This window comes from Pyrus communis, chromosome 16, assembly GCF_963583255.1.
Source record: "Pyrus communis chromosome 16, drPyrComm1.1, whole genome shotgun sequence".
Classification (NCBI taxonomy): Eukaryota; Viridiplantae; Streptophyta; class Magnoliopsida; order Rosales; family Rosaceae; genus Pyrus; species Pyrus communis.
Window position 1 is genome coordinate 11,473,120 of NC_084818.1, and position 15,107 is coordinate 11,488,226.

Here is a 15,107-nt window from a genome sequence, read left to right on the forward strand (position 1 = left end):
TTTCTAACTGTGGTTTGGTCCGGTTGGCTGCCGTTTGATATTTCCCGACAGGGGTAAAGCTGGAATTTGACCCGGGTTTGGTTTTTAATTACAGAAGTGCCACACTTGGTGCGTGAATGTATTGCTTTGTGATTTTATTCCTAATATGCTAATAAAAGAATCATTCTACTAAAAGTCCTTCTCTTTTTTTTTCTTTATCTAAACTACATGTTAATAGAATTTTATTTGTCGACCAAAAGTGTATGAAAAAATTATTTAATCATCTACCACAACAAAAAAGTTAAGGGTAATAATGTAATTTAACAAAACAAAATTTCTCTTTTTTGTTTAAGCCTCATATACAATTGATTTTGACATCTCTAATTTTTTTTAAATAAAAAGTAAAAATAAAAAATAACCCTCTTTCCCTCTATCTACACACCCATGGTCTCTCTCTCTCTCCCTCTCTCCTTCAATCTTAAAAACAAAAATAAAATAAAATTCACACACACTTTGTGTGTGAACATATACTAGTTACAATTTAAAACAATATATTATAGGGGATGGATTTTTTTTTTGTTTGATCTAGTGATATATGTCTTTATTTAATTGAATGAGGTCATGAGTTTGACTCGCGTAACAGTTAGATACCTAGTTGTTCTAGCGACATAACTTTGTCGTGGCAATATAATTGTATGGGAGTTGATTGCTACACACTCATTTTAGCCTCTCCCACATTCTTCCTTATTTTTTGTCATCGAATTGAATAAATCAAATAAAACAAATAACAAATTAGACACAAGTGTGTAAGAGAAAAAATGTGTGTGTTTATCATGTTCCTAGTTGTGTGTATGTTATTGTTTTTTCACCTAAAAATGTGAATAAAGCTCTTATGTATATTTTTAAATTCATTAAAAGATTACATATAAATTCATCAGTTACGAAAAATGACGAATTTATAGTTCCGAGACATGCACCAGTGTACCGAAAATGTGAGCGTTGAGCGTTTTATTGTTTGAGAATGTTATACAATTTTATAAGTTCTCATTGGTCACAATACTTATTATGAGATGTAGAACTTATTATTTTGTAGTATGACAACTATGAAGGGTACTTTTGGCAATTTCAATATTACAGTTTGTCTAGTTTCAGTTGAGTTCACATTGTAAACTCCGTCAATGCCACGTGTGAGGGCATTTTTGTCTCTCTAAATTATTTTCAATCAACCCAAATCATAACTCCGTCTATTTAAACTTGTAGGAATTGATCGCTAATTAAACAAAATTACAAGACTAAACTGCTAAAATTGAAGTGACAAGGATCAAAGTGAAATGTAAAGCAAACTATGAAGACAGAAAACAAGGTAGTTTTTCTCTAAAATAAATGCGAATTCAATTTACCTGTTATAAAAATAATCCCCCTTAGAACAAGAGCCTATACAATCAAATCAAACAGCATTCAAACAACGAGATAGTGTCCTGATCTTATATCAATTGGGAAGAATCTCCTTAGGTTAGTAATAGCATTTGCAGCAAAATTAGCTTCCCTGTTAAAGGAGTAAGATTCTCTTCTCTTTTATTCTCATCCGTTTTCGTCTTCTCCTTTTACATATTTTTTTTTTCTTATTATTTTTATAAAAAAATCAATGTAAGATATTGACGTGACTTAACTGTAACCGTTCAAATAAGAAAAAAAGAAATATGAGAGAGTTTATGAAAGGAGCGAATCCTCCTCCCCAATCAAAATGTCGCCAAAAATAGGAACATTTATCCTTAAAATTATACCATTTTTATTCTACCAATGTATCAAAATGTGAGCATTTTCATTGTTTGAGAAACAAATGTGCAATCATTTTCACTAACTACGGTGATATCATTACGCAACAGATAATATGTCACTTTCTCTATAATTTATCATTGATTTGTTAAAAAAAATTATGATTGATCACAGTGATTAATTTAACAAGTACACATCGTTATTTATTCAAATATGATGGGTAGCTATTATTGCGCATATTGACATCCTTTATTTAATAAGAAATTTTGTTTTAGCCATGATAGAATAATGATTCTGAATTACATAATAATAATTATTTTAAATAAAAAAAAAAGATAACTGGTGATGAACCACGATTATCCATCTTTTTTGGGCTTGAAGAAGATTAGTTGGGAACTGCACCCTACATGTGACCATGATCAAGCTAATTCACAACTTACAAAGTATTGAACTCAAAATCTCTCCTTTTTTAAGGAGCCGTTGCTCGCACTTTTCCACTGGATCACTTGTCATGGTTTCTAAACTACATAATTTGAGTAAAGAATAACAAAACTAATTTCGTATTAATTGAGGGAAAAAATAGATTGTATATACTATATATACTTTTATTTTGTGAAATTTCAATCCAAATTATTATGTATTTACGCACTCATATGTGGATTTTATTATTTACAAATTTCAGAAAATAAAACAGTTGGAATGCTGCAAATTTCATAATAATTTTAGAGCAAAACATTGCCATATTCAACGGCAAGGAAGGCATTCTAATTTCTACACGCCAAATACAATCCTAGCAAAAAGACAACTTCCAATCACTAAAGAAAAGAAGTAAAATAGTTTAAGCCAATGAACTTTGTGAGTTCATCATGTGATTTGGCAGTTTATGCAAACGTTTATTTTATTAGAGATTCAAATTTATGATTTACTTTCTGTAAAGAAAAAATAACCATAAAAAATGTTGTAACGCTTTTATTATTGAATGAGATGCTATATTAAACATCATAGTATACTATGTATATAAAATTTTTCCAAAACTCAAACGTGAATATTAGAATTTAAAGCTACGATTGAATTAAAAGGCATGTTGTCTGACATCTCTCACCTTTATTTTACTAATAGCGTGCATGGTTATACAAATATATTAGACTGGTTAGAATCTTTGTCGAATGTTTACGAAATTGAGTTATCGAAGCTTAGCAAGGCTTTGTTGATATATTGACAAATATGGAATGATAGAAATAAATTGATTTTTAGAAATATTAAACCCCACCTTGCTCAAGTTTCGTCTTTGGTTGAAGTGGTGGTCATGGATTTCTTTCAATTGAATGTCAAGAACACGAAGAAGACGACGGAGCATGCTCATGTTAGAAACAATGTAGTTGCGGGTTTTGTGATAAGAGATGAACATGGTTGTCCTTATTATTGTTGGAGCTCAAATTTGGGAGAAAACACAATCCTTATAGTCGGAAGCTTTGGCGTTGAGGGATGCTCTAAAATTTGCAAAGCTCAAGGGGTTCTAGATGATTAGTGTGGAATGAGATTCTAAGTTAGTCATTGATGCAGTTCAAAATAAGTGCAACACTCCTTGGTGGATAAGAGCTATTATTGAGGACATTCATTGGCTGTCATCTTTTTTTTTAACGTGTGAAATGGTAATATATCTTTTGAGAAGCAAACTTTGTAGCTGATGCTATCACTAGTAAAAGATTATCGATTTCTAATATGCATATTTGGGATAGAGCTATCCCACAATTGCTTCATATGCTTTAATATTCGATTGTATTGGAACTGATTGTATTAGTCAACTTATGAATGAATTTTCTTTTCCAGCAAAATAAAAACAAAGAAAGAACTTTTCTAGAGAACCCATAAAAAAAGATCCGACCTGCCGGATTCGAACCAGCGACCTAAGGATTATCTGCTATTTGCAACTACAGTCCTCCGCTCTACCAACTGAGCTAAGGTCGGATGTTGTCATGCCTCCAACTTTTTTATATTTATATACTTAGTCCTCACTCGGTGTCTAGCATTTGATTGTAATATATAATTCACTGGACGTAGTGTATGCTGAAACAAGAAATAAATGTCAACTTCCAAATTGTCGAAATTGAAGGTAAAAGATAATTAGTTATGAAGTAAATTTATTCCTCCTAATCCCCACAAAAATGGTAAAACTGGGAATAAATTTCATTCACGACTAATTCAACTTCTACTTCAACTCGGTCAAAATTTGAAAGTCGCATCTGTTTCCTCCTACAACATACATCAAATGTAGTGAATTATCATATCCGATCCTATCCAAGTCACCAAACAAAGCCTTAGTGTGTGGATATCCTTTGTCCTTCAATATTTGATTTCCTTGAACATATTACCTCAAAACTCATAAGAGATACCTCAAAGGTTATATGGTTATATGTGTGGTTATACGTGTGCACACATGCTCAGCAGAATCAAAGATGAATTGCATTACATTACACTTTCAGAGAGTCACAACACAAGTTTCACAAGAAAGGTAAATTGCAGACAATGTTGTATGCACAAAATCTAACTTCAAGACATAAGGCCTTATATCGTCGCGACAGACGTCAACGCATGCACTGATACAAGCGATTTTACATGTCACACGGAGAGCCTTGGAGTACTTAAGGTTAGTCGACTGCAACTGGTTGCATGTTTTCGGCTTCCTGCCTCAGGTCTTGAAATAGAACAGATGACAAGTATCGCTCCCCAAAGCTTGCATGAACAGTCTGGAAACCAAAGAAAAAAGCAAATGATCACGAAGAACCAATGTGTGTCGCAATTCACATCACATGTCACAAACTCGAAATGTCAACAAGGAACAAACCGATCAACCCGTCTCTTAAAATGTGAGCAGGACATGTTATTAACTTTAATCTTACATGCATGAAAAACAAAGGATATGTCGCCCTTACCACAATGAGTTTGCCTTTGTTTTCTGGCTTTTTAGCAAGCTCCATTGCTGCCACTGTGTTGGCTCCAGACGATATTCCCACCTGCATGAATCCGAAGGAGGACGTAAGTGAATATGTTTCAATGTGTAGATACAATGTGATTTTTAGTCACTGAATATTACCATAAGCCCTTCTTTCAGTGCCAATTGTCTTGCCATGTTTACTGCATCTTCGCTACGAACCTGAAAAATAAGAAATGAAACTCAGTACAAAAACTTCCTTTGTTTAGCAAGTTCGGCTCCTCATAAGAAAATATCGTCAAATTTGGTACTTGCCTCAATCACTCTTTCCATCACATCCATGTCCAATATATCTGGTTTGAATCCAACCCCGTTGCCCGTGATTGAATGAGGACCTATTACCATAGACAGTTTCATATAAGAATGGAAAATACATCTTGCAAAAGATATAAACTTCCAAAAATACAATCACGGACATGTTTTTTCTTCACGATATATCTAGGCAGGTAATCATAGAGGTTAACTTTGGAACAAGATGTTAAGCAATACTCTACCTGGTTTACCGCCATTCAGCACATTACTTTCAGCAGGCTCCACTCCGTATATCTACCATGATTGCAAGAGATTCAACATTACTAAGGAAATAAAAACAGAATATAACGACACATCACAAAACGCATGAACATATTATAAGATAGCTCCAATGCCATCACCTGAACATTAGGATTTTTAGATTTGAGATACTGCCCGACCCCGGAGACAGTGCCTCCGCTACCAATTCCCATTACGAAGATGTCAACTTGTCCGTTGGTATCCTCCCATATCTCAGGGCCTGTAGTTTCAAAATGCACCTGTTTTTTTTTTCGAGGTTAGTCGTATATCCACCTTCAATTTTATGATCATACATAACATAATGATAGACCGGTGCAACATTTGATCAAGTTAAGTCAAAGCAAATATTGCGTACCTTAGTATTGGCGGGATTTGAGAATTGTTGGAGCATAAAGGCATTCGGCGTAGATTCCAAAAGATCATACGCCTTCTTAACAGTCCCTCCCATCCCCTTGGTTGGATCAGTGAGAATTAAATCAGCTCCAAAGCATCTCATACACACCCTTCTCTCCAAACTAGTGTAAGACGGCATAGTTAGGACCATCTTATACCCTCTCATGGCTGCCATAAACGCCATGCTGATTCCCATATTCCCTGACGTTGGCTCGATCAGTGTTGTCTGATGCAAAATGTACACAACAGTAATTAGGGAAATCTGAAACAGTAATGCAAGACAAACATATGCAGTTAACCAGAAAAAAGAAAGCAAAGAGAAATCTTCCGCTAACCTCCCCAGGAGTTATCAAACCCTTCTCTTCTGCATCGTTGATCATAGAAAGTGCCGGTCTGCTCCAAAATTATGCAAACAAATTTTCATTTGATCAGTACTCGGCGGTTAATGTGTATACACAAAAACAACGTTATGCAGTAAGACTTTATGTTTCTCATGCGGGTGATCCGGTGAAGTAACAATGTACCTGTCCTTGATGCTAGCCGTGGGTTGGAACATCTCTTGCTTGACAGCAATGAAAGCTCCACATCCCTCAGTGACTTTGTTAAGATAAACAATGGGAGTTCTACCAATGAGCTGAAATATGGCAAGAAGATTATCAGTGAAAAGGCTAGAAGAAGAACGAACAAAGGCTAAGACACCTTTTTAGTCCCTATAGTTTTCAAAGTTCCACTTTCGTTGCTGTATTTTCAACTGCATCGAATTTGGTCCATGTAGACTTGTAGTTTGCAGATTTATCCAATCCAAGATCATTCATCAACTTTTCTTAACGTCCTGTACTTAGTCCATCAAATATTTCACAGTCCAATGTATTACGCACGTGACAATTTCGTACAAGAAATTAATGGGAGTTGACGGGGGTCCTAGGATAGGACACCTCTTCTTTGATTTATAAATCAGTTACACAGATCTATACAGTCAAATCTCTTTCACTAGAAAAAAAAAATACATATTAAAATACGTATATGTTTCAATCTTCTAAAAATAAAAGCGTTTCTTAGAAGAGCATTTCAAGTGTTTTTTTTGTTAATTTTAAGTTGTCAGAAGCTCTTTTAGCCATTTCAGAAATATCGACGAACATATTATAAGTAGCTTATCAATCATTTCACGCCACGAGAAAAAAGTGATTTATCAACCATGACAAAATAACAACAAAAAAGGAAGGATTATTTGTCTGTTTTTCCAGTTTTGTCCTTTTGTTTTCTGGGCGGCAAGGTATTGAGCCTCCTACACAAATTATGCTTTCAAAAAGCCAAAACGACGAAAGGTTCAGAACACGTAGCTCAAAGTCTTGTTCTTCATGAAAATAAAACTAATTAAAATTTCAACATATAAAACTAATTAAGATTATATACTCAAAGTCTTGTTCTTTTATTCACTGAGAGCAAGCAAGTATACTCCACTAAGACAATAAATAATTGTCAAAGCAATTAGGCAAAGGCAATCATTATTTTAGTAAATAGTAATTGTACGAATCCTGTAAATGAATTGCCTGAATAATTTATATTGATAAACTATTTTAGAAAAATATTATATTTAAATTCAAATAAGATTTTTAACCAATACTGTCACACCACGATATATATTCTGTTAAATTTGTATTTTTATAATATTTAAAATTTTTTTACTAAATTAATCTGGACCGTTAAATTAATTTTTTTCAGTCCAATAACCAAGATTGTGCCACGTGGTCACAAATACTTTTTCATTTTTGAATTAAAAAAAAAGTCGAATTAACATGGAACGTCGAATTTGGGGAGATCCAACGGCGAAGTGCACAAATGGGCTAAGTGGCAGCAGCGCTGGCCCAGCTCATGTTTTTTGTCGGGTCACTCGCCCTCACTCGATCCACACGGCTGACGCAAGTCAGCACGTCAGACCTACTCAAGCATACGCATAGGCTATCCCTATCAGATCGCTCGGTCCGATTGGGTTGGGCCCGCCTATTGCCTAAATTTTAGGGCTGGGGTGGAGAAGGTTTTGTGGATTTTGGGTGATTCTGTTACCCAATTTCCTTCTATTTGGGATGGGGTGGAAATGCTCCTAATGATTAAAACACTAATGACGAAATCACTTTACAAAATTCCGATTAAGGGATACTTCTTTGTTTACGTAACTTTAAAGAATAAAAATGTATGTACGATCCATACGTATTTAGAAATTCTCATATTTTTAGGAATTGAACTTCCTAAACGAGGGAGGTATTTGAATTTCGGGATATGTAGAGAATGAAATGGATTTCTTATACCAATTATGCCTTCACTTGGTTCTAATTATACCAAAATTACCTTTCATTCCAGAAAAGAACCCCAAGGCTGCTTCTTGTTAAAAATTAATGGAAGATTAATAAATATTTTCGATTGTCACTTAATACTACAGTTTTGGTTGTATTCTTCTTCATTTGTAAGTGAAATGTCTTAAGTTCGAATTTCGTCAAAGACAAATTTGAATTGCATTATTACTAACTCGTTGTAAGACTAAGTCCATCCCTCTCATTTAGTGCATATAACATTGTTTGATTAAAAAAAATAATTCTATTAATTAGACTATAAAATAAATTCTTAACAAAAAACAAAAATGATAAAACAATTTATTAACACATACTCGATTCTGGCTCTTTTCCATCTTAACTCCTCCACAATTTAATTCTGGCTGAGTGCAATTTTCTCGTTCCTGACTATTGGCTAGCGAATGAACCGTAAAAGCATGTCTATTGGTTGACGATGTGTAATTCAGTGGTTGGCGGCTAAAAGAACATTTTTGTATAAAAAAATGCTATTCACACACTTATTTACTTCTTATGTATTTTTATTAATTTTTTATCATTGATTTTCTTAATTCATTTGATTTGAGAGTTTAAAATTAAAAAAAAGTATGAAAAGAAAAAAATGGGTGTGTATATTGCTTACTCTTTTGTATAAACTTATACATGGTAAACTGGACTGATTATTACCAAAAAAAAAAAAAAAAAAAAAAAAATCTGAAAATATTAACATATCATGCAATCAAACATTTCCAGTTTACCAAAGAATGAAATTTCTAGAGAGAGAGAGAGAGAGAGAGAGAGAGAGAGAGAGAGAGAGAGAGAAAACGTACTTGGGAAACTTGGGTTTTGATTTGGGTGGCAGGAAGATCCTTGGGGAGATTTCCGATTCTCTGAGCAAAAGATGGAGAATCGGGGATGGGTTGGGACACCTGAGCGGAGAAGAGCCTGTGTCTCACGGCTCCTCCATTGCAAAGCACAGAGGATTTTTTCTTGAGAAAGCTCCTTAGGGCAGCCATTAATGGATGCTAGCTACTACTACTGTGCTGCAAGTAGTGAGGTAGAGCAGGAATTGAGTTATGGGGGGGAGGGGTTGGATTGGTAAGGAGGAGAGGAGAGGAGAGGGCGTTTTTATAAAGTTTTAGGGAGGAAGAACGTGGTTGGATACTTGGACGACGACAGTGACATCAACTCTGGGTCGAAAGTTGCACCAATCTCTAGGAATCGAGTGGACAGCAGAGAGAATAGTGCAGGCGTGCTCATGTTAATTCAGTTGTTTTTGCATTAAATTGTTTATGCATATGATTTTAAGTTTACGCAATGATAGGTTGGTCAAAATTTTAAATTAAATAATATAAATTGATGATTCGATTATTACTTGAATGTAACGTTCTTATTTTTCATTGATAACACATCATTTGGTTTACAAATTTAATTTAAAAATTTGACCATCCTAACACTATTCTTTAAATTTAGTTGTATTTTTTTAATTATTTCAGTTTTTAATTATTAAATTTTAAATATATAAATAATTCGTGATAGAAATTTAAAAAATTCTTTAGTAAAACAACAGAATACTAATCGTCTTCTATTAGAAATTGCAACCGTCACCAAAATAAGGAAAAATAAGAATTTGTTGATTAAGCATTAAAAAAAAGGCAGGATAAAAGACAAGTTGCAAGAGTCACACTATCAACAGTTAATTATAAATTGATAAAAGAAGGGAATTATTGTTAGCACTTCAAAAATCTCATTCTATACTTCTCACAAGTGTATTTTTCTTTCCAATTATAGAAAGTTTGGAGTGCCAAATGAGATTTTTGGAGTGCTAATAACAATTCCCTAAAAGAAAATAATTATAATAAAACCATACAAAATTAATAAAAAAATTAATAACTAATTAAAAATTATTTGAAGCTGCTGTCATTTCATGTCGTGCCATATAAGAATTGACATTTCGGTTGGAAACATTAGCGCTTTTTTTTTTTACTGTTATTACTGGTATGAACTTTTTGACATCAGATAAGCTATCCTTCGTAATGAATAAATTAAGTAAAAAATTATCAACTATATAAATAAATAAACTGAAAATAAAAATTATTGCGCATGGATCATTTCCTTTTCTACTTAAAATTTTATAATTTGAGTTGAGAGGAGCAATTCTTTATTATAGTGACAAAAGTCATGTAAAAAGGATGTGCTATCCATATATCTCATTTTACTTCTCACATACCTTTTTATAATTTTCGTTCATTAATCTTCTTCAATTCATCCGATCCAACGACTAAAATTAAAAAAAATATGAAAAATAAAATAAAATATGTAAATACCACGTCCCATGTAAAAATAGGGTTACAGCGATATCAACAAGGTCGGCTATTGGGCATCTCAGGACGCTGTCTACTCTAGTAGCAAGTTTCCTTTTGTTTTGTTCTTTCAAACTAAAAGACATAAATAGTGCAACCCTTGGGGTTTGGGCAGCCAGTGCAGTTTACAGTTTACATCCAGTTGGAGTACCTGTCTCGAGATCCTCTTCGGATCTCTCATTTTAAAGTTTAAGAATCAAGTGATTCGGACTTTTAAAATTTAATTCAATAGTTAAAAATTATTATAATTTTTAAAAGTTTTTATTAACTTATTTGTTTTTAGCCTTTAGACCAAATTTCAAAATTCCGAATCACTTAGCCCTAGTTTGGTATTGAGGTGATTCTGAAAAAAAACTGGTATAAAAAAAAAGCTGGGAGCTGTTTTTGTGTTTGGTAAATATTCAGCTTCAACTTTTTTTCACAGTTTTGGGTGAAAAAAAGCCAAAAACAAGAAGCTGCAAAACCCAGCTTTGAAAAACCGGCTTTTTTTCACATCTGTTTTACATAAAAGTTTACCAAACTCTATAATACTGTTTTTTTTCTTTCAAAAGCATTTTTACAAAAAAGTTTACCAAACATTCTACTGTTTTATTTCACAGTTGCTTATTCTCACAGCACAACAAAAGCAATTTTTTTTAAAAAAAATAGAATAATACCAAACCAGCCCTTAATCCTTAAACTTTGGAGGAAGAGATACAAAGAAGATCTTTTTCCGTCTTCTTCAATCCCAACTTTGATAGCCTCCCTTCTCCACCAATTAAGTATTCATATTATGTCCTACAAAGAATCATTAAGTAAACCTCTACTATTGACTTTTGTTTATGGTCATCAATCAAACTAGCTCTCTGACTCTGACCACAATCAAATGGTAATGTCAAATGGTACATGATTTAGATTACGGAGAAAAAGTATATCACGAGGCTCAACCTAATTAAAGTAATGTTGGGAGACCACGTATTAATATCATATGCTTATACCACGTAATGTGGAAGCGATGTATATAATTAATAATTTATGAGATAAATTCATTAATTATCATGATATGTACATATTACTTGTCATATCAAATGATACCATGTGCAATGGTGAATCCAAGATTCAAACATTGGAGGGTCACAATGTTAAAGGTCTAAGTTTTTTTAGATAGAACAAGAGCGCAGAGAGCTAAAAAAAATTTCAATTTATTCATTGAGGCATTTTGTCGCACATTTGGTGGGCTATTTGTCGTTAGCCGAATCATGTTGAGCATATGTCAACAAATATTGACATATATACCGAAGCAATCTGATGAGTGCTATCGAGAGAATTTGTCGAGTACTCTCAACACAATCTACCAATTGCTGCCGAGATATGCATAGCTTACATTAGATCAAACGCTTCATGGGCACAAAAGAATCCATACCAAACATTCAAAAGGTCCTTGGAAGATCGTCATATGTATATTTTTCGGACTCCGAGTAGTCATGATACCATCTTGGTCCCAATGTACATCCACCCTTAACCATGTGGTCCAAAAATATAATCTCCTTAACATTTTTTTCACCTAATTATCTTGATTTAAAACTCTCAAATTTTTGCTTGGTTAGAACTTTAGCAAACCCAAATTTATTAAATTATTTATTCATAATTAGTTTGATAGCCATTTCATTTCGTTTTTAATTGTTAGATTTGTTGGTGCTCGAAGTCTAGTGACAACATTGCCTAAGATTGAAAATTGACCTTTTTACCTATAAATTCATTGCATGTATGTAACAATTAGATGGTCGAATTCAGCGTTTGAGAAATTCCTTATTCTTTAACCTTTCTTTTTCATTTTTTTTTTCAAAGAAGAAAAAGCTTTCTTTTCAATCCCAATCGAGATATTTACGTAACGTATAAGCTGCTTTCGCCTTACAGAAAAAGTAGTTGGAGAGAACAATATCGCTGGACCTATGCAATGCACCACAAATAAACACACGTAAAAATAAAAGCACTTTTGGGAAATTTGAGAAGCCAAAAGAGGATGGCTCTTCCCAACAAATGGAACTAGTCTGTGGCAAATCGTTTCTCTTATTTTCTCTCTTCTGTGGTCCGTGAGATTAATCATGCCAATAAGTCACTGTTTGCCTTGAGATATTCTGCATGTGGTCAGAATTCCAACAAGCAATTACAATTGCTCGAGTTAAAGAAAGGGACAGGTTTTGTTGAAGCTATGATTTCTTTTTCTTTTTTTCTCTCTTTTTTTTTTAATATTTGAGACTAAAATGTTGCTATTTATTGTCATTTCTTATTAGTTGAACGCTTGCATTCTAATATGTTATTAGTTGATGCTATTCACGTACTGTGACATTTCATATGTGTTTTTTACATGTTAAATTTAGATAACACACATGAGGAATTATGTTGAATTGTGATCCCCAAACGGGGAACAAAACTCTTATCTAATAGCTTAAATGATCTTTGACCTATTCATGAATTATCAATTGGTTTTGAGTTGGATGTGATGACGTGAAAAGTCGCCTCATAGGGAGAATTTAATAAACCTTGCAAGGGCCTTACAACGAGTTGGCGACTCCTTATGTTGTCAATTAGTTTTATGGTGGAATCTTAATTTCCTTCATAGTATCATAGCAAGTTAATTAGTACACATGTAAGGTTTGGTCACATGTGTTTTACGTCACCCAATATATATTGTTCACGTGTTAGGCTTGTGGTGACGTGAAAAATTGTGCTAAAACAAAAAGTTGAGCCGCTTCTTGCTTGCCACATGTGAGCAGGGCTGTTCTTGAGTAAGTGCGAGAAGGTCGATCGTCCAGAGCCTTGCATAATGCGGGGGCCCCAAATTTTTATTAGTGTACATATATGAAAAATAAATAACGTAAATATTTAATATTAGGTTATACAAAACTGAAGTTTTTAAATCTCAATTGTTTTTCTAAGGACCCAACTCTGGTATGCTGTAAAGGCCCCAAACGAACTGTATATTGGTAGAACAATAAAAAAATAAAGAGGTTAATTATAAGTTATAATTTGCGCCTATCAGTTTCCCAAACCTAGCGTGCAAACAACATTCGCAGTTTCTTTTCCTTTTTCGTTCTCTCCTTCTCAATCTCCTTCAAATGTCTCTAAAGTTTTTTACCCTAGTTTTTGTTCTCGCGTAAGATAAGAAACTAAAAAAGAGATATCAATTAAAGTTGTCGACTAATTACTTTCATACGCATGAAAGATCAAATTAAGTAGCAATCTTGTGCATTAAGAATGATATATGATTGATGATTTTACCTCTAAAAATGCTAGAAAATAAAAATTTCAGTGAATATAGTCTTATGTATTTATTTTGTTCGGACTATTATGTTTTAAGCTTAAAATAGTGACGTGTTTGTTTTCTTTTCTTCTTTTTTTTGGAAAATAATATGCAAAAGATGCCTCATTTTAATTTCTCGCCTTGGAACACCAAAACTCAAGAATGACCCTAGTGAGAGGATGTGATTTAAGCAAAATGGTTAATTAATATAGGGGATTTTTTTTATTTTAAAAAAAGAGAGATTAGTTGGTGATTTCGCCACGTCAGTCTACCATTTCTGGAGTCGGGAAGACTCACAGAGAAGTTGCATTCCTCCCTTGGTTACCATTGTGTGATTCACATAGTGTTAGAAATCAAACTCAAGATGTATCTGTGGATGCAAATTTCCACCGTCTTCTCATTTGATGAAAATGCATTTGCAAAATAATAACACCTAAGATTAACGCCAAAAGCCTCACACGCCCACGATGATTTTTGGGGGGGGGGGGGTGGGGGTTTGACTGAAGAATCTTCGATGCCAAAGTTAGAATTTTAAAAAGAATGTGTTTAGAAGTTTATGGGTAGCAAATGACTTAGTATTTTAGTGGGATAAAAGGAGTATTTATAGGAGGGTGGCCGACCCTTAGGGTGGAGAATGGCCGGCCATATATGGTGGTATTTGGAGAATAAATACAAGATATAATGTGAAATAATATCTTGCAATTAACATGGAAATTATTCCTAAATTAGATAGGAAGTTTTGGGAGTTACCTTTTGAATAAAATCAATAAGGGATTGATGAGGAGTGATGAGAGGGATTTGAATAATACCATTTTGATCACCTTTGACTCTTCCTTGATTGAGCCCTTATTGTCCATTGCATGCACGTGGGAATTTCGGTGTGCCTTAAGGGTAATTTTGTCCCTTTAACCCAAAAGTCCACGTGTCATCTCCATAATTTTCTTGATTATTTTTTACTCCACATATGCCTCCACACCTGCTGGGTTGCTCGCAGGAAAAGGCAACAGGTGTAGAGATCTCCAACTCTGATGCGGATTCCCACTTGGACTTGGAATTAGATTCTTCTAGGAAAGAAAAATAAATTGCCTCCAAAACCTATTTAAGCCTACCTTAAGTAGGGGATTAAATTAACTTCGGAGGACAATTATTTATCTCTACAAGAAAGAGAGAAAGTTAGAGGATATTTGTTCCCCCTCCATTAGCATTCTTCTTTGATTGCCCATGCAAAGAATCGTCTTCCGTTGATTTCTTTGTCTTTTCCGCGCCACACCAAGGTAAGAAAAATTTAATTTTATTTGTCTTTTTCTTGGGTGGTGCTGCCGGGTGGTAGTTGTAGGGATAATGCAGCACGTCGACTAGCAGGGGCCAAGAGTCAGCTCATCATGGGCCGAGGATGTGGTGTGGCAAGGGCCACAACTTGTCTGGAGCCAAGGGTTAGCTCGGCA

At 34.0% G+C, this 15,107-nt stretch overlaps 1 protein-coding gene and 1 non-coding gene across 2 annotated transcripts; both read right to left on the reverse strand.

The window, feature by feature from the left end:
- Window positions 1–3,634: 3,634 nt before the first annotated feature.
- Window positions 3,635–3,723, reverse strand: TRNAY-GUA (transfer RNA tyrosine (anticodon GUA)). Its single transcript is given in 2 exon segments — window positions 3,635–3,670; window positions 3,687–3,723. It is a non-coding gene; the product is annotated as a tRNA-Tyr (tRNA).
- A 473-nt stretch (window positions 3,724–4,196) lies between these two features.
- On the reverse strand, window positions 4,197–9,135 carry LOC137720950 (L-3-cyanoalanine synthase 2, mitochondrial). Its single transcript, XM_068460077.1, has 10 exons — window positions 8,847–9,135; window positions 6,217–6,326; window positions 6,028–6,085; window positions 5,655–5,918; window positions 5,401–5,538; window positions 5,242–5,293; window positions 5,003–5,082; window positions 4,850–4,909; window positions 4,689–4,769; window positions 4,197–4,502 (listed from the first exon to the last, which is right to left on the reverse strand). The coding sequence occupies exons 1-10, from the start codon at window positions 9,030–9,032 to the stop codon at window positions 4,404–4,406; spliced, it is 1,128 nt and encodes a 375-aa protein (XP_068316178.1). The 5' UTR covers window positions 9,033–9,135; the 3' UTR covers window positions 4,197–4,403.
- Between the last annotated feature and the right edge of the window lie 5,972 nt (window positions 9,136–15,107).